Here is a 22,444-nt window from a genome sequence, read left to right as displayed (position 1 = left end):
TCCAGCGATCTCTTCAGGCTGAAGTAATTCAGTCCGGGATTGACCACAAGTGCATCAACGATCGGGAAATGTCCACCCTTGACTGCCAACATCAATGGATCCTCAGAATATCGATTTCTGACGCTTACATCAATTCGATCATGGCGTAGCAGCGCCTGGACCATCTCCAAGTCACCGCCACGGGCAGCCATGCAGAGAGCAGTGTCGTGAGTTGCGATCGTGCTTTCATTGATGTTCAGACGTGCGTCTTGTTGCACTAAAAGTCGTACCACATCGAGATGGCCATGTGCAACCGCTCGACAAATAGGCGGATCTATTAAATCCATTCCATTAATCTCCACGCCCGCCATACTCAGTAGACATGCAACGGTGTCCACACTTCCGTGCAATGCGGCAGCAGACATTGGAGAGTGGCCTGCAACACAGTGATTGAGATCTATTCCTGGCACCGCAAGCAGCTGCCGTAAAACTGCAGTGTCCAATCTGGCTGCCGCGTGATGGAGCGATGTAGAAGGCCCCTCGTGCCTCCCGTAGCCTCCGACGAAGTTAACATCGATGCCGTTCTCGGCCAGTAGCCTTTCGGTTATCTCATCGTATGACAAGTACGTTGACAGCCAAAGAGGCGTATTGCCTTCTTTGTCTTTGCAGTCCACATTGGCACGAGGGTAACTCAGGAGCATATTGACCACTTCGAGGCGTCTGCTATGGACGGCGAGATGGAGGGGCGTATCACCATTTGGGTCGTGGGCGTCCAAGTTCAGACCCTTTTGTCCAAGAAGCCGCTTGACAGCATCTACCGACCCATAGGATACCGCATGGTGAAGAGGTAGCTCAGCCTCCTGTGATGATTGGGTACCAAGAAACACCTCGGCCATCGGATCGTTTGAAAAAATCATTTCCATCACGGGCCTATTGAAGCGACGTGCCCGGTCCCATGGCGAGTGGCCCGAATCATCCTGTAGATCAGGGTCACTGCCTCTAGAAAGTAGGAGATGCACGAGCCCTATTCGGCCTGCGAAGACTGCTAGGTGGAGCGCCGTTCGGCTGTGTTTGTGCTTGATGTCCACCTGAACGTTGGGTCGATTTAAGACGCTCTTGACGGCGGAAAGATTTCCGTAGTGGATAGCATACCACAGCGCGCTCTCCCGCGCTTGATTTTGAATGTTGATGTCTAGGTTTCCACGACTGAGCAAGAGGTCCCGCACAGCAGCGGAAGAGTATTTGAGCGCCCTCATTAAAGGAGTTTTGCCTCGGTAAAATGCATTGACGTTGGCGTTATGCTGGAGCAAAGCCTCTGCAAGACCAACGTTGTCGTATTTGACGGCCAAGTGCAACAGATTGCTGTTCTGAAATTTGACGTTGTATTTCCAGATGCTGGGCTGCAGTTTAAAATCAAAGTCTTTGCATGATTTTGCGAGGGCAAATAATGCACTACCGTCCAAATACGACACAATCAACAGCAAAAGCTCGTTGGGCAGGTCTCTGATGTTTGGCTGTAATGTATTAGCTCATCGGTAAACTCCGTAAGAACGAATTGAACAGACCATGGTGGGACAGCGGATTGAGCTAACGAAATGTAGATGGGGGTGAGGTGAGAGTTGTGAAAGTAGGATATGGGAGGCCTTTATATACTCACCTCAGCCAAATTCCATGGTCAGCTATGAGTGTAGTCTGTCAGTCCGCTGAGAGGTGCGTAGCAATCACAAAGGGTTAACAACAATGCTCAGGCGGAGTTGTAGAATCTCTGGAGTCTAGCTCCTGGGAACGCCAAAACTGTTCCTGGTAGTGTGTCGATGGCCTGGGAACCGAATCTATCTCTACGTATCCACATCTTGCACCTAGCGCTATAAGAACAAATCACAACCTATCACGCACTTCGAAATTCATAGGCAACCCAGAATCTAACGCAGCATTTGTCGACTTCGCTGCCTACCGCAGTAGCCAATCTGTTCGCCAATGTATGGTCCCCGCGATGGATAGTCAAATGTGCAGCTGATTGCAGCAGTGGTCTGGAATGATATCCCTTCATGCAGGCCACTGATCGGCTGTATACGGCGCATACTGCGTGTGAATGCATTCTTTCACGTACCGACTGTTTCAAGGAAGTGTTCCATGCCAGCCATGCAGCCATGTTGGTAAGGAGCCCACGCGATGGCATATAAAGCTGGCGAGGGAACGCTGCGGTGATTGACCAACACCACCACAATCCGAAGCATTTTCTGCCTTTGACGACCACCTCAATAACTACCATGCTCCCTTGGAATCCGTTTCTTGTTTGTGAGATAGAGGTCAGCCCCAATGGCGGTCCTGGCTCTTGTTGCGGGACGACGAAAAAAGACGAGCCGTGCAAAAACTCGATCAAAGTTGAAGACACCAAGGTCGGCCATCAAAAGTTGACCACTCTCGCCAGAGAGCCGTTTGACTTGTTATCGTTGCAGTCGAAGCTCTGTGATATCGCCAGAGACTTCCTCTGCGCGAGATGGCACCGGCAACGGCAGGCCGACCAAGTTGGCCAGCAGTGGTATGAAGCCGCCGTCCGCAACCAGGCGCGAGTACCACATGGCTCCAGAATGGCTTCTCCATCAGTTGTTGTACATCCAGGCCAGCGTCAGACATCGTCAGCCTCCAGGCGACGCCCTGCATCAGACAACACTGGCCCGTCACCTCCTCACAGGCTCAGACAAAACCCGCCGGTGCGGCTTTCAACCAACCCCGAGCCAGTGCAGCCATTCAATCCATTTGTGACTTCTGCAATGCTGCGGACGAACAGTGTTCCATGGCGCGTTTCGCCGACCCGACCAGCCATCCTCTCATCGGCAACTAATATCCGGGTGGGTGTCCAAGACTTGACGCTGCAGAGTCTCAGGCCGAGCCAAACGGTCGACAGCATCCACGTCGACAGCATCTACTGTGTGTTCTGCCAGACTGAGGATGAAGACCATGCGGACGAGAGCGTGATCTTGCACTGCGGTCAGTGCACATCGCTCTGTCATCTGTCATGCGCCGAAGAATGGTTGGAAAAGCGAGATACAGGGTTTGGCACGTCATGCTGTGTGTGGTAAGTGCGGATGACCTTATTTCTGAGACGATCAAGATACTGATGACCGCAGCCGAAACGAAGGAGCCCTAGATGCCATCATTCGCCCCTTACGAATCCCCTCGTCGGATGCCGAGACATATTCCGTCCACACGGCAAGCGATCCATCTCCCACTGGTGGGCCCCGTCGCTCAGCCAGACTAGCAGGAACTCATCTACCGCGACAACTTTCCACCGCTGCACCGCTTCGCCGATCGGCACGACTCAATTCCACTCAGCGTAGTTGATCACAGGTTACAGCCGAGTTTGACGGAAAATGCGAAAAGCGAGTGAATCACACGCGAGTACACGTGACCAGACACTCGGCATCGTGATCGGCAACAGAAGTTATACCCGTTATAGCCGTGATATACAATTTTGAAGCAAATTAGCAAGAAATGAAATACCGATGGTTAAACTCCGAAGTACAACGCGACCGTTTCATCTCGTAAGTGCTGGACACCAATACACCATAGCCAGTAGCTATTGACTGCTTCGCTGATTCCGAAAATGTCTGAGCTCGAAACTGTAGTGGTAGATAAAAGTTCTGTTTTCATGATACCTAACGGCGGTGACCAAAGAAACAGAGGATTCATGAAGGCGGGGAATGTTGGCAGAAAAGCCGCAGGCAAGAGACTGACAAACTCTCGTGCTTGTTAACTTACTCTGGGAACCAATATGTTGGCCCTGGGAACCTCAACAGCATTTCTAGGACCTTTTTATCCCCTAGGAAATGCTCTTTAGCTCCTGGGGCTATTTCTAATTCTAGGAAAATGAGATCTACCCCTGGGATCTTCACTTTACGTTCCTGAGTAAATACGAAACTGGCTCTGGGAATACATTGACCAGATCTGGGAGCTGTGGAACCCTGGGAGCTTACTTTAGGGTCCTAGAGTCACTATCTTGCCTTCCGAGATCGCCGAAAGCCCTCACAAAAAACCTTCACCGGATCTGCGCACAATTCTGCGTCGTTCGGTCACTCCTAGAAGGCCAAATTGTCGCCCCAGGAATCAACAAGTCGTCAACGGAAACGCGGTTTTGATTCCCCGAGGTGATGGTACTAGACCCCAGAAGCTACATCGGGTTTCCTGGGGGCTACGTGGCTCCTAGAGGCTGTTTTTTTGCTCCCAGAAACGTCTCAGAGGTTTCCGGGAGCAAGAGAACTCCCAGGGTCAAGAGATAAGTTCCTAGCACCAATGAAACCATCTACAGGGGCGTGACCTGTTTCTTAATGGCGATGAAGAAAATGTGCATGTTTGTATCTGGATACCGCTATGTATATCTAGTTGCTGGTTATACGGACAGAGACAGAAAGTGTGCATAAAACAAGGAAAGTTTTATCTAAGTTCCGGAGTTGAAGGCCATATAAAAATGATTTCAGACCAAAGTACCCCTAGAGAGAATAATTTTTCGCTTGATTCGGGAGGCAGCACTCCAATGGGACGACGCCTGTTTGAGCACCACTTTACGTGCGGGTGAGAAGTCGAACACCACTGCAGGGAGTTGCATACAACCAACCCCCAACTTGCAATCTCAAGCACGGTTGCTACATCGACATAGCTTCTTACTCCCAAATACCAACAAGGCGATCCGTTGTATGAGATTTCTCCGTCCAAATGATAACAAAGAATATCGAAAGACAAAAAAATGCGCTAGGACAAGCAGGCAGACACTCGGAGCAAATTATCCGAATTCGGAACTGATTCTGGCAGATTCCTAGGGTAATAAAATACCCCTTGAGCCTGCCATTGGTATTTGCATTACACGTGCTCCCGTGATCGGCTAGCTGTTTGTCGTCGAGCTCGAAGACCGTCGGAAACTCAAGAAGTGTCATATTATTTGTATATTCAATCCCTGGAACGACAATATAACGCACAAACCAACTCGCAACAACAAAGGGCGTATTCAATCACCATGGCCCAGTCTTCCGAATATAGGAGTTTCCTTACTTACTTTTCCTCAGATTGGGACAAGGTCTCGAATACTATCATATCGATGGAAGTCTTCAAGAGAAGCGCCCAAATTGGAAAATAAAGCATAGCTACAACACAGGCTATTACTACTCCCTGACTGAAATCATAGAACATTATGCAAAATCGAACACAAATTACGAATCAGCATGAGTCCATCAGAACACCCGTTCAACTTGACTCAATTGCATTTCTGTCCTCTTCTTTTCCTGATGTGGCGTCAATACATATAATGTTCAAAAAGGAAATAAACCAGACATTGAAAACATAACTAAGAGAAAGCCAAAAATTCCATGTAGCTGCAAAGTAGTGAAGGGTATGTTTGGTACATCCCGAGAGTTACATTCCGAGAGTTGCACTTGTTCTTCATATTTCCTCAATCCGCGGAACAATCAGAAGAAGGTGTGGTCTGGGAGGTAGTCGAAGATGACTCCGACACTGATGATGAAGACCTCGGTGTCGTCAAAGCGGAGGACGCCTTGGTGGAGGATATTGTGTCAGTAGCAATACATCGGCTGCCATGCTTGAGTCCGTTGTCTAATGTACATGACGACGTTTCTCCCTGGTGATTGGAGAAGGTGACCACCCCCGCATCCTTCACTTGAATCCATGCAGCTGACGACTTGTCTTCCGTGCCACAAGCCTCTACCCCGTGCACAGGGTAGCGATGGGTGCGGTCTCCGACTTCGTTCACCGCTGCGAGTTTGTTAATAACTCTTTCTGCTGACTCTTATGCCAGAAGTCCACTTACTTGAACACTTTCCTCCCTCAAGGTGGCCAAAGAATGCTGAAGATCCGGTGCAGCCATGGTTGTCATAAGACCATATCGCGCACTGACCATCAACATCAATGATCTCCAGGGTGCCGCCGAGAGATCCGCCTGCATAGGCACTAGCGAGGACCATGGTGATGGAGAAACGCATTTTCCTTGTCTCTGAGGGATTATAGGAGCTTAAAATTCGAAAATATCCTGTGTGCTGCGTCTCGTGTCCTGTATTTCTTACCCGATTGATTTGGTGTTGTGTGTAGTTAAGCAAAACGAGGACGGATAACAAAGACTTTTATAGAATTATCTTGAGATTTCCGAGAGGCTTCAGGTTGCCTGTAAGTGGCAACTATTGAATTAAAAATGTCAGTCTTCTGGCCAAAACTGAGGTGCATCGGAGATCATTACTTTAGTACAGTTGCTTATTGAGGCCGATTATGCAGTCAAGAGGGGATTATATTAGTTTAGGCCAACTAAGGCAAGGTCAGCTTCACCAATATTCCTCGGCATATTATGGCTAGAACATGCGGGCAACCTTCCAAACTGACGAGCTCCTGAATTCTGAAGTAATTTCTTCAACGTCTCACCAGCTCACACCACATAGGGCCTCTGAAGACCAACGGATGCTTGTAAAGTCTTATTCCGTCCCGTCGTGGGCGGAGAAGTGGTGGGTTGAGTATACATGGTGGACTCCTGCGGCGTAGGAGGCTGTTATCGACGTGACGTGCCGCGTCTACGATAACGCGGGGCGCGAAATGCACAACCATAGATTTTGACCTTGGTCTTTGTCCATTCTGATAGAGTTATGCTATTCATATCCGAGGACGCATGTATTCAATTACAGTACGAGGGGTATCAGGCCGCATGTGTGGTCGGCGGTCTTGTTCCGGAAGTAGGCCGACCCAGCCTTGCTCCCAACAGCATTATGTGTTGAACGATCCAATTCATGTTTGTGAGGCACTACAACACGGTGCGGGTGAGTTTCCTCTGGCTTTTTGTTAGCCTTCTCGTCTCTTCAACCCAACAGTCGGCTGCATACTGTATGTTGTGGCCGGCAGCCGCAGTTTGCCGAGGCCATGAAACACGTACTGATACAACAGAATGCCCTTCAACTTTACTCCTGTGCTTCCAAGTAGCACCACCTGCATCACTAAAATGAAATGAGTGCCGCCAGAAAGCACATGGATGGCAGAAAGCATATTCATATTTTATACTTTGGGAGATATGGGACATCCTCTCCCACGATTACTATATAGCCTATGATCCCCCAGCTTGGTCATTGGCTCTGAAAGTTTCTTTCTCGCGAACCTGACCTTTGGCTTTTTCGAAGTGTCTAAAAACCATGTCCTCTCAATCCACCACAACCATGGATGGAGAATTTAAACGCCTCAAAAGTATCCAGATGAATAAGGTGGACAAGAACATTATGGCTTTCCTCGAAGCAGCTCAGAAGTCGGTCCAATCCCATGGCATATGCAACTCAAGGGGCCCTTTCAAGAGGTCTCTAATCCATTACGCCGCTATGGGGGACTGTACTGAGCTTCTCTTACGACTTGTGGAGATTGGTGCGCCAATTGACGACCACGATCAAAACAAACGTACCCCTCTCTCCTGGGCTGCTCAATACGGCTCTTACAATGCGACGAAAATTCTGGTGGAAAACGGAGCCCAAGCCAATGCTCTCGACGATATGTACGGGACACCACTGTCGTGGTTGAAATCATTTTATCTACGACCAATCAATTCATCCTGTCTTAGTTGGTTCCGCCGATCCTCATTCGCCAGAGGGCATACTAGCAGATACGAGATTACCTCGCTCTGATAGTTTATGAGCCCGACTGTCGCCTCGCGCTTGCTGGTACCACAAGGTCTCAGGTTCGAATCCAGGAGAGGAAAAGAAGAGAACCAAGCCATCAAATAATATTGAAGCCGTGCGAACCATAGACCGGAAGTCATGTTGAATCCGTGGAACTATAGATTGATGGGGCTTGTTGCATCCGCCTCTTCCTAGGCAGAAGAATATGGCCTAGTATAAGCCACAATATCCGTCCAGGATCCCTCTCATACTAGCACTTGACCACATATTCGCTGGATCCTGAGGGGGTGTGTCGAAGCAATAAATGACTGTATAAACTAAGAATGTCGCCCATGGAGCATTTTTAGTCTAGCGGTATTATGCCCCACAATTTGTGCGACAATTTGCCTCCCGTCTCCGATCATTCACTCCTTTTTCTTGGAGCAATTGCAACAGAAATAACAAAGCGCCACAGTCTGCATGGTCCACTCTACACAAAGGGATTCCTCCGTTCCACCGCACTCGCAAGAATAAAACCTCCAAGCTCCTCACCTCCGCACCCGCGGCAAAATCAACCTCCCATGCGAAAAAATGACATTATCCCCCGCAAACCGCTCCGCAGTCCGATCCCCACCCTCATGCCTCATCGGCGGAATCGTAGCTGGCGTATTCACATGCCCAATCTCCAGACTCAAAGATTGACCCTTATCAAACAAGAATGCAGCCGGGTACAAGGGAACTAGCACCCTGTATACCTTTCCCTGGGTAACCTCTGATCGAGGGACATTAGGCTGATCGATGACCCCCTTTTCCAAGAAATTCCGTGCAACTTCGTCCCGGTGCGAGAGGCGGAAGTACCCCCGCGCAAAACTGTCCATGGGTTCGCCGTGGTTGCCGGAGAGGATGATGGGTTCACCGTTGGCGTCGATGGCGCGGAGGTAGATGAAGAGGTCGAGGTCTTGGGCCGCTGTGCTTACTTCGAGGTTGAGGTAGGGGGAGCCGAGGAGTTCGAAGGGTTCCGGGAAGGGGGATCCGAGGGTGAACTGAAGATTCGTGGACTCGGGGTCGTAGCCTTTTGTTTTGAATGTGGTGCGGTTCTCACCAACCGGGTTTGTTGGTAAAAGGTTCCGGTCTGGCGTTAGGTAGAAGACGGCATCTTCTGCGTCTGGTGGAGGAAACGCGGTTTCAGTCTCTCGGTAGAGTGTATCTTTGCCGTGTTGCTGAAGGAGACGGAGACGAGGCACATCGAGCATCCCGTTATCCTTCTTATCAAAGAGAAAGTAGTCGAGGAACCTCCTCTGCATCTCAATGTGTTCCGGTTCGTAGAAGGCCCCGAGGTGGTTCCCCGTATGCATCTCCAGCCACTTATACTCCGACGAAATACCATTGAATGCGCGAATGTTTCCCGCAAGGTGCAGTTCAGGATCCGTCCAGTTCCCAGATAGGTAGAAGGGGACTTCAATATCCTCGAGTTTCCGCACGCGGCCAAACACAGCCCAAACGCATTGATCAGGATACTCGGTCGTAGCAAGCAACTTGGGGAAATCAACCCTGTTAGCCACCAGCTCTTCATCAGTCCGCGACCCATCCTGCTTCCCCGCCTGATACGGAAGAACAATATTATTGAACCAATGCGACTGGAAATTGTTACTGTAGATGCCCCCCTTCCGCGCCGCGTGGTACATGTTGCATTGGGACTCGTAGGACAGGACGCAGGTGAGATGTGGGGGCTTTTGCATGGCTGCCCAATAGCCGACCATCCCGTAGTAGCTGATTCCGCTGAAGGCGACTTTGCCAGTGCACCAGGGTTGCGTGCCGGCCCATTCGGTTATGTCGTAGAGGTCTGGCCGTGATATGGTCAGCTCACTCATGGACTGTATTAAGTGGGTGAGCATCCTGCTTTACCTTGTCCTTCTGCATCCGCATCAAGAATGACAGATCGCTCAAGACCGAACGGGTCAAGTCTTCCTTCACTCCCTCCGATACCGCGCGTGTCGACGCGAAGAAGAGCGTAGCCGTAGTCTCGGCACTATCTCGCATACACTATATCAGTCTCAAGGCACAGCATTTCAACAGAAATATGGAAGAAATATACCCAGATCGTAGGCTCACATAACTCAAACACAGCATCCGGACCCAACGGGCTGATATGTTTATATATCTCCGCATAGATCGGGGTCTTGGGCAACCCAAACGTAGAGGCATGGATATCTTTTCCGTACGGTCCCATGCTGCAGATTACGGGGACTTTCTGGCCATCCTTCGATGCAGAAAATGGAAGGATTAAATCCGCGCATAGCTTGATGCCATCGCGCATGGGGATGTAGATGTGCTTGATGCGCGTGTAGCCTGCGACATCGACCGTTGAGGTCTGAAACCTGGACTGGCCGGACGACATGGTAGACGGGATAAGAGAAAAGGATGATTTCGGAGATTACTTCTTGATGTATATATCATATTTATTATTTAAAATATGGAAGAGGGTGTGAGGGTGGGGATGAGATGGTTGGTGGGGATGAGATGGTTGGTGGGGATGAGATGGTTGGTGGGAATGAGATGGTTGGTGGGGATGAGGTGGTTGGTGGGGATGAGATGGTTGGTGGGGATGAGATGGTTGGTAGGGATGAGATGGGGAGCAGTTGAGTTGAGGAGAGTGCTGGATCCATGGATGATGTGGGTCGGTACACAAGTGGACACTCGGAATCTATCCACACGGTTCAGTTCCGTCCATGATTCTTCCCTCGACTTCAGAATGCCGCTGACAAAGCGCCAAACATACAAATGAATGGGCTCGGATAACAGGTTCGGCAGATCAGCTTGTCGTATAAAACCATACGAATGATATTTTTCTGCGTAAACTATCAATGACTGCGTGTATCTGGAAAAAAAAAAGACAAAGCTTAAGCTAAATAAACTAACTACAAGCTGACGTTCTGTCGATATAATATGAACGTACTGAATTATACAAACCAATATATATTAGGATTCGAAAGATACACAGTAGTAATACTTAGCTTTAACTATAGTTACCTTAACTGCTTAGTTATGTTGGCTGATGGGCAATCTACACCACGGTGGGGTGTTTCGCGGGGTGCGCCACCGTTCACGGGCGAGCCAATGCACGCTATTGTTAGGAAATCTACTTGGCTAGGTTTGCCTTACTACACCTGAAAGTATGGATATTTCCCATACTGACAAGTACGGTATTAAGTACTATTAGTAGCTGTAGTTACCACTCATATTTTGCGCAACTACAGGATGTTCCAAAAATCGCCCGCTGTGGTGGGTCTAGTCCTGAGATGGACAGAAAGCTATCTTCGTTGTTGGCAGGACATCCAAGGATACATACTTCCAATGCCACGGATGTATCCGCCCTCGTTAAAGTATGTTTTGGAGATGCCGGCAAATGCATTGACTTAAATTGTTTCTTTGCTGCGTACGTGCTTCTTCTATCGAGCTGGTACGCTCGAATAGCGGATAAATGGCTGACCTGAGTCAGTAAGTTGTGGAATATTAAATACGCGAACGATCCCCAGAGGTATCGTATGTTGAACAGAGAGATACTACACCTGCCAAGTACTTCTTCGCTAGATGGATAGACACGATAGTGTATAATACAAACAAGCCTTTCAACAACTGCTCCGGTTTCCCACTCGAACCCGAAAAAAAAAAATCCACTTATAGTTTGCAAGGAATAACCTCGAACCCATACGGCTTAACAAACCAGTGATTCTGCCCAGCCAGCGCATCCTGTCGACTCACAAGCTCAAAGTCGAAATTCCGCACCAGCTGCGGGACCAGCTTGCCAATCTCCAGCAGACTGATATTCTTGCCAATACACGTCCTGGAGCCCAGGCCGAATGGAAGGAAATATTGATCCATGCTGCTTGTCTGCGAGCTCTCGGTTTTATCCTTGTCCTTATCTTGGCCCTGGCCTAGCCACCGTTCAGGTCGGAAGACGTGCGCATCCGTGCCGAAGATGGATTTGTTGTAGTGCGCTACCCACGGGTTTATTCCGACTACTGTCTAGAATGAGATGAGATGGATTAGTTTTAACAATGGTATGAAACATCGACGCGGTATAGGTAAGGGATTCGGTACTAAGTACTCACCCCTTCCCGGAAAAACTCGCCACAAAGCATGGCCCCGCCTGCAGGCACCACACGGACAAGAGGCAGCCCCACAGCCGGGTTTATGCGCAGGGCCTCCTTGATCACAGCCTGCAGGTAAGGCAGACTCTGGCTTTGTGCAAAAGTAACGGGGTCGGAAATGGTGCCATCGGCCGCCGCGGCGTTGATTTCCTCCCGCAGCTTCGCCAGGCAGGATGGGTTGCGCGTGAGGTGGAAGATGATTGAGGAAAGAGCAATGGCGGTGGTGTCGCTTCCCGCAAAGATGTTCTGCACGCATCCGAAGAGAAGGTGTGTTGAGGTAAAGGTCAAAGGGTCCCGGTCATGGGCCGTTAGGAATTTGCGGAGGAAGGCTTCTGTTCGTGCGGGGTTATTGTCGTCGTTGTTTTTGTTTTCTTGGATCGGCTTATCGTCTTTTACGGCCTTTGGTTTTGCCTTTTCCTGGGAGATTAAATCCTTTATATAGTCGATCATGACTTGCGCCGGGGACTCAGCGACGCGGACGATGAGGGCATGGGCAGAGGGGAAGAGACCCATTAGGGCGCTGTACAGATTGCTCTGGTCCAGCTTTGCAATCATGTTGTTGATGTCTTCTGCCCTGTCAAGGTACCCGAATGCTTTGCCAAACTAGATATTTCCCGAAAGGACGAACCTGGACGTTAGCCAGATAGTAACGAAAAACCCGGGCAGTCCAATTCTTCTTGTTTCACATACCGTAATGTTGCCAATCACGTCAAAAGCATAATACTGCAACCAAGCACCCATATCCAGCGCCCGCCGCGCCCCGAAAACGCCTCGAGCTGCCTGTAGAAAACCCGGATACTGTCATCAACATACCCCTCGTAATGCACCATCGACGTCATGGAGTAATACTTGGCAAACTGCCGCCGAACAACCCCATGCGCCTTGGCATCCTGCATGGCAAAGAGATTGACGCTCCAGACTGCCGGCGCCGTCCACGAGGAGTACCAGTCCGCCTTGAGAAACTTGGTTCCGTGCCCATAGATGGTCTTTGCGGCGTCTATATCGTCGATGCTATACATGTTTGGCGCGATGCGGACGATTTTCCCTGTGCAGGGGTGAAAAATTGGATAATTAGCCCATTAGTTTGGGTGGACTTGATATGAGTAGAGTAGGGAATCTTGCTTGCAGCCCGAGTTCCATTCGAGAAGCTCTGATTTCAAGCTAGACCGAGTGCAAGAAATACTAGGGATAAGGGAAGAAAAAAAACACACCGTGCTTCTCGTGTAGCCGGATACTTTCATGATGGAACTCTCCTTTATATATCTTGCGGAGATACCACAGCGCCGTGTATCGTGTTACAGTGGGGCCTGGAATGCTTCGGAGAGGATCCCGGATGAGGCCTATGACCCAGGAGACGGTACAGATTATGGTGCCGAGTAGAGACAAGAGCAATATGGTTCGCGGTTGGGCAATAAGAGCGAGAACATTATCTTCGGTCAGGGCCATCTTGCTCGCAAAAGGGGTCAACGTAGCGTTTCAGCTGTAGGAGGAGGGCAAGGGCACGGCAGTGAGTCTCAGTTATACTGGGGGAGGTTTGGGTTGGTTGTTGGGGGGGGGGGGGGGGGGCGGAAGAGAAGAGAGGATGGGGGATGGTTCATAGATAAAGTGCAAAGTGGAATTAGGGGACGGATTAGGCTATTGAAGCTTTTAAATAAACCATTGTGCCCAGAAGATATTACTCCTTTCCAAAGTGCGGGGTGCTCTGGTGCGGAGACGGCCTGGGATGGATTTGTTGGGGGCGTGAATGATCTCTCCCTGCCTTCTCGACTAGGCTTAACAACGTCTACTCAATAGTAACCCTGATAATTTTGCCGCCGTCCACGGGTCCATCTTGATACTGCCAGGCGAATGATCGGCAGTTGGATCATTATCTAAGCGGAACTCTGTAACTAAGTTCAAGCCAACAAGGCCGTTCACCCCATATGGACCCCACATTATGACGCATTACAGTATCCCCAACCCCGCACTTTGACGATAGCCAGAGAGCGGTACATGTGGGGTGAATTTCCAACTACCGCGGCAGGTTGAGTCGCGTGACGGAATCCATATTGCTTACTGGATCTAACCGGTCTTTCACCGCCTCTCACATGTGTGAGTGAGCCTGGTAGACAACCTTCCCAACGGCGGCTGCTGGCTGGTGAGAGCGTCGGCTAAATCTGTAGGCAAACCTTGAAGTAATCCAGTATCATCTATGGTCAGCGGGCATTTGAAAAGTTGTCGGCTTGCTCTCCGCACACCCCACAGCTCCTCAGGGACTAGGTACAGATAATGTATGTATATATTGCACAACTATAAAGACTGCAGTAGGCTGATTCGATTTCCGTGCCCATTTCCCTCCTTTGATCCACAACAACCTGTCCAACACATCTCGCCATGGCGTCCACTTTCCTGCAAAAAGTCACATCTCTCCCCAAGGTAGTCACAGTCACCGGAGCAGCATCCGGAATCGGTCTGGCCGCAGCCAAGAGCCTTGCCCAACTTGGCTGCGCCATATCTCTCGCAGACATCAATCTCGACAAGCTAGAGGAAGCAGCGGCAGCAATCAAAGCCGAAACGCCCGAGGCCAGGGTCCTAATTACTGCACTTGACATTCGTGACTAGACCTCGCCACGACCCGCGGGTCACCCTGACGACCCGGACCACGACCCGGACCTCGGAGGGTCCTGGGTAGTGAGTCCCGACCCTGACCCTCCATGAGGGGGGGGTCGTTGAAAGTGCCCCCCGACTCTCAGGGCCACGACCCGACCCTCAGGGCCGTAAAACAATGCAAACACCAGCATGTCGCGCGGTGCACAAATTATGTAGGTTTTAGCTGTATTTTTGAGTATCTCACTTACAGCAGTTCTAGGCTTACTTTGCTACCTTTGATCACTTTGAATGCATTAAACAGATAGATTGAAAGGATGAACTGAATAGATGAATTGAACGCATTAACTATATATCCAATATTTCATATCCATCAAGCAACCTTGAACGCTTGCGAACTCTACCAGATACTCGGTGCTGTATCTCTGGCAGGCATGTCACTTCACTATCATCTTCCTGGTCACCTCCTGTATCCTTGGCTATACTGCTTAAGCGTCTTTTGCCAAGTGCGTTTGTAGATAGGCCTTGTGAAGCTGCTTGGCCAGGCGAAGTTGCTTGAAACTCTGTAGAAGGCCCCTCATCCTCTTCATCATCACTGATTGGATCAACGGTGATATGTTGCTGTGTTCTCTCTTCCTTTGCAGCCTGTATCTCCTGGGCTGAAAGATATTCAGACAGCATTATTCGCTCCTCTTCAAGAATCTCGAAACGCGACGTGCACATATACATCATAAGATCCGAGATTGTTTGAGGCTGTAGAGAGCCCCGCCGATAATGACAAATATCTCGCGCAGAGTTGAAAAGCCGTTCTACTCCTGCACCACTAGCTGGAATCGAAAGAATATCCCGTGCAAGCCTCGCCATTCTCGGGAATTCATCTTGGTGATATTTCCACCAAGTTCGAGGCTGAGCATTTGGTACTGTGTCTGAAAGAGAAATAAGTAATAAATTCTGTCGAAATTAAGAGAAACTTACTACTATCAAGATACCTTGTCAGCTCGTCAGATTGAACTCGCTGTGGAATCTGCGATTGCTGCGACTCGTCTCGAACACATGCTAAATCAAATTCATCCGTTTCTGGAATCATTAGAGGAGCACCTAATGTCAGCTGCTCCCGCGCAAGGTTCTCAGAGTACTTTTCGAGAGAGGACTCAAGGCTCTGGCGATAGGTTGCTCGGTAATCAATTCCGCCTTCCTCTGGGTCCCAGTCGGCGGTTGAGAAAAACTGAAGTTTATCCTGCGGAGAAAGGATTGTGCCAATGGCATAGAGATCGCCATCCATATTATCAGTGTCTTTATAGTAGACTGAGAGCTTGCTTTTTGCCGCTTCGAGTGACATAAGCATTCCTTGCTTCCAAGCGACCCTCTTCCGTCTAAGCCGTCTAATCGACTTTTCTATGTGATCAAATAGCTTATTGTAGACCTTAAAGACCCGGTGGATAGTGACGTCCTTCGACTTTGAAAGAAGAGTTGTGAATCGGTGAAAAGGCTGAAGGATGCAGATAAGATAGTCCACTTGTCGCCACTGCTCCTGACTTAGGGCAAAATGTTCTTGGTCGTACTGTGTACAGAAAGCATCGAAGGTTTGCTGGAGTTTCTTTGCGCGGACAAGCATTAAGAACGTGGAGTTCCATCGAGTAGCAACATCCTGAATTGGCACGAGCTTTGGCTCCTTAGTTTGTAAGTTGTAGAATGACTCTCGGCGCTGCGGACTCGCGTTGATATAGATCGCAAGGCTTCGAACCTAAGAGACAGATTAGGATAATGAATGGTAGAAAAGTTACGATATCTCACCTTATTTAGAGTGTCCACGATCTCGCGTTTCTGCTGTCTTGCACGAAGACTATCCACCCGGTCATCAGACCATGCCTGTTCAGCTACATCATTCTTTGGAGCAGCGTTCATCTTCCCAAGGAGGTCTTTAAGGCTTAACTGGATCACATGGGCAATACACGGTATCCGAATAATAACGACATCGTTGGCGGATTGTAGTGACTCAATCGCGTCGTGGACACTTGCCATAAGGGTAACGTTATTTGAAGCGTTGTCGGTGGTTACCGTAAGCACTCTATCTGTGATCTGATACTCCTGTAGCAGCTTGAAGAGCACTTCACTCAGATTTGCACCTGAATGAGATCCATGTAAGTGTTCGAATCTGAGTAGTATCTCATTGTACTCCCAGTCTTCGTCAAGAAAGTATCCCGTAATCGCTATAAATGCCTGCTTAAATGGCGATGTCCAGCAATCTAGAGCAAGTGATAGCTTCGCACCAGAAGGGAGTCTCTGAAGGATACTCTTTTGGTTCTCACGGACTAGGTCTCGAAGCTGCCGGCGCATAACCTTAGCAGAAGGAATTTCCGGCATTGACGGTGCAAGCCGGGCGTAGGAGATAAGATCACGGAACTCGGTGTGCTCGAGAAACAGAAAGGGGAGATGCGATACAGCAAGAAGCTTAGCAAGCTTCTGCTGCCAAACTCGCTCATCGAATCTTCGTACCGTCGCATTCTGCGCCTAAACGTCGAGGTCAGATTTAGGATCGTCACGGTTAGAGTTAGGTCTTATCTATACCGCATGCTCTAATGCAAGCTTGATATTTGGTTTCTTCCCTGCAGCTGAGGCAGCTTTTCGGCAATTTACCCCATTATAGTGCTTATTCATTGAGGTCGTCCCTGAATGAGCCCAGCCAGGGTGATCAAGCACCTTCCGACATTGATGGCACATAACCCCAGGCTTTCCATCTTTTTCAAACGCGACTTGGTCAAAGTTTTTCCAGCACTGGGCAGCTCGTTTTGTATCCCAAGATATCTGTTTCTTTTGGCCAAAATCGGTATGAAGCCACCACTGCACGAATTCGCTACCCATTTCCGGTGAGTATAAGATGTACGATCTGATCCGATCGGGGCAAATCCGTGGAAGACAATCAGGTGCCGCTCGATGTAGAGACGAGGGAAGGGAGGTAGTTTGACTTCCAGATGGGATAGAGGAGTAAAGCTGATTTGAACTATCATTAGCAATATATTCAAGAAAATCCGAGGGAGGACCCCCATAAGCAGATGAAAAGTTATCAGAGAACTGGGACATTATGAAGATGGTTAGGAGAAGAAAAGTCTTACCTCGATCTCTTGTGCTATTCAGTAAAGAACTCAGGGGTAGTTGAGTCTTGTAGACAAGGGTCTACTTCGCAAACAAAGGAGAAAAGGTGATATATCATATTTGATACTACCGATACTAATTGGCTAGAACAAGGATTATGAGGGTCACCCTGAGGGTTATGAGGGTCACTTTGAGGGTCGTGAGGGTCACCCTGAGGGTCGTGAGGGTCGCCCTTAGGACCCTAGAACTCTGGAGTCACATAATTGAACTTAATCGACATATTCTGCTTAATTTTAGCGTAGCATAAGTGTTTAGAGAGTGAATACAATATATCAAATACAATGAAGTCAGGATTTCCAGTGGTTTTAGGTTATATCCAGAAAAATGTTAGCCGTCTCTGGATTGCGGTGCGACTACGTTCTGCACTCAAAATATATATTTCCACATCGTGATTTGCCAATCTCTCCAATTCTTTACAATACATACCACAACGGTCTCCCTTAGACCTGAGAATCTGTCAATTGAGTATTACCAAGCAAGAAGACCTGAAGACATATTTCATAAAAATACACAGGGGTCGGATAGAAAAAGATGAATTAAGTGTGTGACAGACGAAACAGGTATAAGAAACAGTAATTTATTGCTATCTGTCAGCAAATTTATCCATCCTAATCAGGGAAGGTGTGAAGAATTTATGCATATGCGGGTCGTGAGGGTAACTTGGCGGGTGACCCTCCAAAGATTTTATGACCCTCAGGTGCGGTGAGGGTCGTCAGCCTACGACCCTCCCCCCGGAGGGGGCGGGTCAAGGGTCGCGAGAAGGGACCCACGGTCCGGGTCATGGCGAGGTCTACTTTTCACCCTTCGAAGGGATTGCTCCTCCGCACCGTGACGTGTGTCTTTTGTAAGAAGGAGCCGTAGCTTGTCGATGCCTGTTGTCATTTTGAAGAAGACGTTGCAAACGGCTTTTTCGAAGCTGCGGGGGCGTTTGTTTACCTTAAACACGGCTGGCGTGACACCACCACTGTGCACAGATGTTGCAGCTGGGCTTCGGATTTATGGATAACGTATTTCACATGCGAGTGGCCACCCCAAGCGAGTGGCCACCCCACCTAAAAACGCGTCAATTAATTAGACCTTCCTTCTTTAACCACCTACCATGCCACCAATTCGCACTCAATCTTCTCAAAATTCAATTGAGCAAGAGGGTAGGATCTTATTAGCTATCCAGGCTATTAAGAATCAAGAAATCAGCAATATTGCTCGCGCTGCTTATACTTTTAATGTGCCGCGTTCAACTCTCCGTCGCCGCCTACAAGGGGTTAAAAACCGCGTCGAATCTCGCGCAAATTCACATAAATTGACTGAAATTGAGGAGGAATCGCTTCAAAAATGGATTCTCTCTATGGACTCTCGCGGAGCAGCCCCTCGGCCTTCTGCCGTACGAGAAATGGCTGATCTATTACTCGCGGCGCGTGGATCTACCCCCTTCTTTCGGTCGGTAATAATTGGGTTACAAACTTCGTGAAAAGGCATCCCGACCTCTCGACCCGATTCTCAAAAGGCTATAATTACGCGCGTGCAAAATGTGAAGATCCTCAAATTATTTCCGAATGGTTTTGTCTCGTTCAAAAAACGATCCTTTCGTACGGTATCGATCCTGACGATATCTATAACTTTGATGAGACCGGTTTCGCAATGGGCTTAATCGCGACCGCGAAGGTTATTACGAGGAAGGAATACTACGGTCGGCGATCGCTTTTACAACCCGGAAACCGCGCGTGGGTGACTACAATCGAGTGTATAAACGCGTCGGGGTGGGCGCTTCCTCCGTGCGTGATTTTTAAAGGCAAAGTCTTTATCGAATCTTGGTTCGATAGCCTTCCGGGCGATTGGAGACTCGAGGTTAGCTCTAACGGGTGGACTTCCGATCAAATTGGACTTCGGTGGCTTGAAAAGCTCTTTATTCCGTCTACTTCTTCGCGTATGAAAGGGAAGTATAGACTTTTGATACTCGACGGCCACGGGAGTCATTTAACTCCGAAGTTTGACGAAATTTGCGAAAAAAACGATATTATCGCAATTTGTATGCCTCCGCATTCGTCTCACCTTTTACAGCCTCTCGATATTAGCTGTTTTGCGGTGTTAAAGCGCGCGTACGGTCGGCTAGTCGAATCGAAAATACGTGCTAGAATCAACCACATTGATAAGCTAGACTTCCTCGAAGCCTACCCGTCCGCGCGAATCGAGGCATTTAAACCGGAGACTATTAAGAATAGCTTCGCTACCGCCGGTTTAATACCTTATAACCCCGATCGAGTGATCTCAAAGCTCGATATTCGCCTTCGAACCCCGACACCCCCCTCGAGCCGGGGAAGCGAGTGGGAGCCAAAAACGCCGTCGAACTACGTCCAATTACAAAAACAAGCTTCCTCAATTAAAGCTTTGCTAAAAGCGCGCTCAAAAAGCCCACCGAGCCCGCTTAATTCCGCGATAAATCAGGTTTTAAAAGCCTGCCAAATCACAATGCAATCGGCAGCTATTCTCGAGAAAGAAGTGAGCGATTTACGCGCGGAGAACGAGAAGAAGAAGCGTAAAAAAGCTCGGTCTACAAGGCAGATAGCTCGAGAGGAAGGCCTATCAGTTTCAGAGGCTCTCGAGCTTATTCAGGTAGAAGAACCAGCAACTAAAGCGCCGATACCCCGTGAGGTACGACCGGCCCCGGCACCTTCTCAGCCACGTACGAGAGCCTTACCGAAGTGTAGCGTTTGTGGAATTCAGGGTCATAAATTGACTACATGTCCTAATAGAACTCGTTTTTAGCTTATCGAATTTAATGGCGTTTTGGTTGAGATAATTGTATTTAAAGTGAATAGGTAGTGGTGGGGTGGCCACTCGCATGTGAAATACGTTAACGTTAATCCATTTTGCTTATATAATCAATTATCTGAAACTGGGAATTGATAACTATCCATAATTGGCATAAATGTTTACAAGCTGTCTGCTAGAGTTATTAGAAAGGCGTCCGAATTGGAGCAGATGCAGAGGAAGTTTTGGGCTCAAAGAGAGTACAGTCTCTACGTATACTCTACAGGGAAGGTTCATGCATGATAGAAGACACAGCTTCTAGAATGTTCTGCTCACCAGATAGACAAAGAGCAGCTTGCCACTTGACAGGGGACGTAAGCTCTTGTGACAGCAACCAGGAGAACACAACCACGGATCGGATCTTAGCCTTCCATTTTGTTACCAGAATCCGCGTGATATTCCAAATACTTCACCTGCCTCGACCGTTCGTCAGCCGTACCTCCTAAGCAACAAAGACCCGTTCCATCGGACACTGACGGCCATCAGATTTGGGCTTGTAACTTAGATCGTGTCTGGATCTTTACAAATCCTTCCAATTTCTTCTCCGGGCCATAAATAGACCCTCCTTGATCTACTGTCCCGTGGCTCGTCGCTGGGATCTGCATCGCAGAACCGTACCTGCGTCGGTCTAAATTCAGGCGTGGTGTTTGATTGGTCCGTCGGGCGCTATTCTTCTCCAGGGTCTCATCAGCGTGATAGGAGCGTTGCAATCTTGCGAGGGGGTGGCGATCACGAGAACCTAGCTCGTGGGCCTGGTTGCACATTTTACATGGTTGTCCTAGGCTCGGTTTCCTATGAAGGCTTTCCAATAAGCTCTGGACTTTTGGTTATGCCCTCCGAAAGAAGGACAATCCTCATCCTGAGCTTGAGAGTATGTCATTATCTGTGCGGTAAGGGAGTAGAGATTCTGGTAAAAGCAATATTAGCTGGCTGCGAGTAGACAGGGAAGAAACAACATTCAGCGGCGCGGGGCCAAGGATGAACAGGATTGATTCGAGCGAGACCAAAGGATCCTCCGGCCAACTGCAGGTACAGTCCAGCGTTTCTGTCAACCAGAAATTTTCCAACCTATTATTTTGGCATCTGTTGAAGCACATCAACCCTCATGAAACAGACGGTGACCGTGGCTAAACGGGCAGATGTAGGGTGCCACCGCGTTGAGCGATTTAATTGCAAACTCAACAATATGTAGGAATCACATTTTTGCGGCGTTGCTTTCTTTCAACAGGTGATGAAAGCGGTTCGCCATACTCAACGCAAGATTTGAGAGAAATGATCCCAGGTCGAAACTTGAGTCTATAGGCCACAAATCCTCCAAACACCATTTCAACGTCGTTCGACTTGCTTCAACGCCAACCAAAGGACAGTGATCTCTCTACCCTCGGCGCAATGGTTCCATGGTAGAGACTTGACCGAAAAATTATAAAAGGGGGCCGGATTCCCAGCCCAAAAAAACTCAGGACTTCGGTCCTCACACTTTGATCCTCACACTTTGATGCATCATAGTGTCCCTCTCTTGCCTGCGGGCTTGAGAGTTTCCGTGACCACGGCTGTCGCTGCCAAGAGCCCAGCGATGTAAGACTGTGCTCCCTCGCTGCCATGAGCCCCGCGAGCGTAAAATGGTGCTTCGCAGGATAGGTCTGCGTGAACAACAATCCTCGCAGGGAGGTGCTGCGAAAACAAGACTACCTCGCAGGATAGGTCTGTGTTAACAACAATCCTCGCAGGGGGGTGCTGTGATGACAAGTGAGACCCGCAGGAGACCGCTGCGTTAACAAGTTCTCTGCAGGAGACCGCTGCATTACCAAGTTCTCCGCAGCCTAGGTCCTGCGTCAACAAAGCGCCTCGCAGGGACATCTGCGACACCAAGAGTCTCCGCAGGATGGGCTCTGCGTGAACAAGTGTGCTTCGCAGGATGGGCTCTGCGTCAACAAGTGTGCCTCGCAGGATGGGCTCTGCGAAACCAAGTACTCCAGACCTTCCGTGACCACGGCTGTCGCTGCCACGAGCCCAGCGATGTAAGATTTGCGCTCCCTCACAGCCAATGAGCCCTGTGACTGTAAAAATGTGCTCCCTCACAGCCAATGAGCCCTGTGACTGTAAAAATGTGCTCCCTCGCTGCCCTGAGCCCCGCGAGTG

General features: G+C 49.1%; 4 protein-coding genes across 4 annotated transcripts; 1 reads left to right on the top strand and 3 right to left on the bottom strand.

The window, feature by feature from the left end:
- Nucleotides 1-5,422: 5,422 nt before the first annotated feature.
- N7446_012515 (uncharacterized protein) lies at nt 5,423-5,969 on the bottom strand (the record flags this gene model as incomplete). The annotated part of the gene is made up of 2 exons (XM_058521257.1): nt 5,423-5,742; nt 5,798-5,969. 2 exons carry the CDS (start codon nt 5,967-5,969, stop codon nt 5,423-5,425), a joined length of 492 nt encoding a protein of 163 aa, XP_058366623.1.
- A 2,186-nt stretch (nt 5,970-8,155) lies between these two features.
- Nucleotides 8,156-10,005, bottom strand: N7446_012514 (alpha/beta-hydrolase; the record flags this gene model as incomplete). Its single annotated transcript, XM_058521256.1, has 3 exons — nt 8,156-9,450; nt 9,513-9,636; nt 9,703-10,005. 3 exons carry the CDS (start codon nt 10,003-10,005, stop codon nt 8,156-8,158), a joined length of 1,722 nt encoding a protein of 573 aa, XP_058366622.1.
- A 1,280-nt stretch (nt 10,006-11,285) lies between these two features.
- N7446_012513 (cytochrome P450) lies at nt 11,286-13,204 on the bottom strand (the record flags this gene model as incomplete). The annotated part of the gene is given in 5 exon segments (XM_058521255.1): nt 11,286-11,633; nt 11,720-12,361; nt 12,449-12,538; nt 12,550-12,803; nt 12,970-13,204. 5 exon segments carry the CDS (start codon nt 13,202-13,204, stop codon nt 11,286-11,288), a joined length of 1,569 nt encoding a protein of 522 aa, XP_058366621.1.
- Nucleotides 13,205-14,131: 927 nt separating this feature from the next.
- N7446_012512 (Short-chain dehydrogenase/reductase SDR) lies at nt 14,132-14,359 on the top strand (the record flags this gene model as incomplete). Its single annotated transcript, XM_058521254.1, has 1 exon — nt 14,132-14,359. The coding sequence occupies one exon, from the start codon at nt 14,132-14,134 to the stop codon at nt 14,357-14,359; it is 228 nt and encodes a 75-aa protein (XP_058366620.1).
- Between the last annotated feature and the right edge of the window lie 8,085 nt (nt 14,360-22,444).

The sequence above is a fragment of the Penicillium canescens genome (assembly GCF_028828765.1).
Source record: "Penicillium canescens strain IBT 15451 chromosome Unknown utg000010l_segment0_segment0, whole genome shotgun sequence".
NCBI lineage: Eukaryota > Fungi > Ascomycota > Eurotiomycetes > Eurotiales > Aspergillaceae > Penicillium > Penicillium canescens.
Note: the sequence above shows the minus strand (reverse complement) of the source record. Positions and strands in the feature narration are given on the sequence as shown.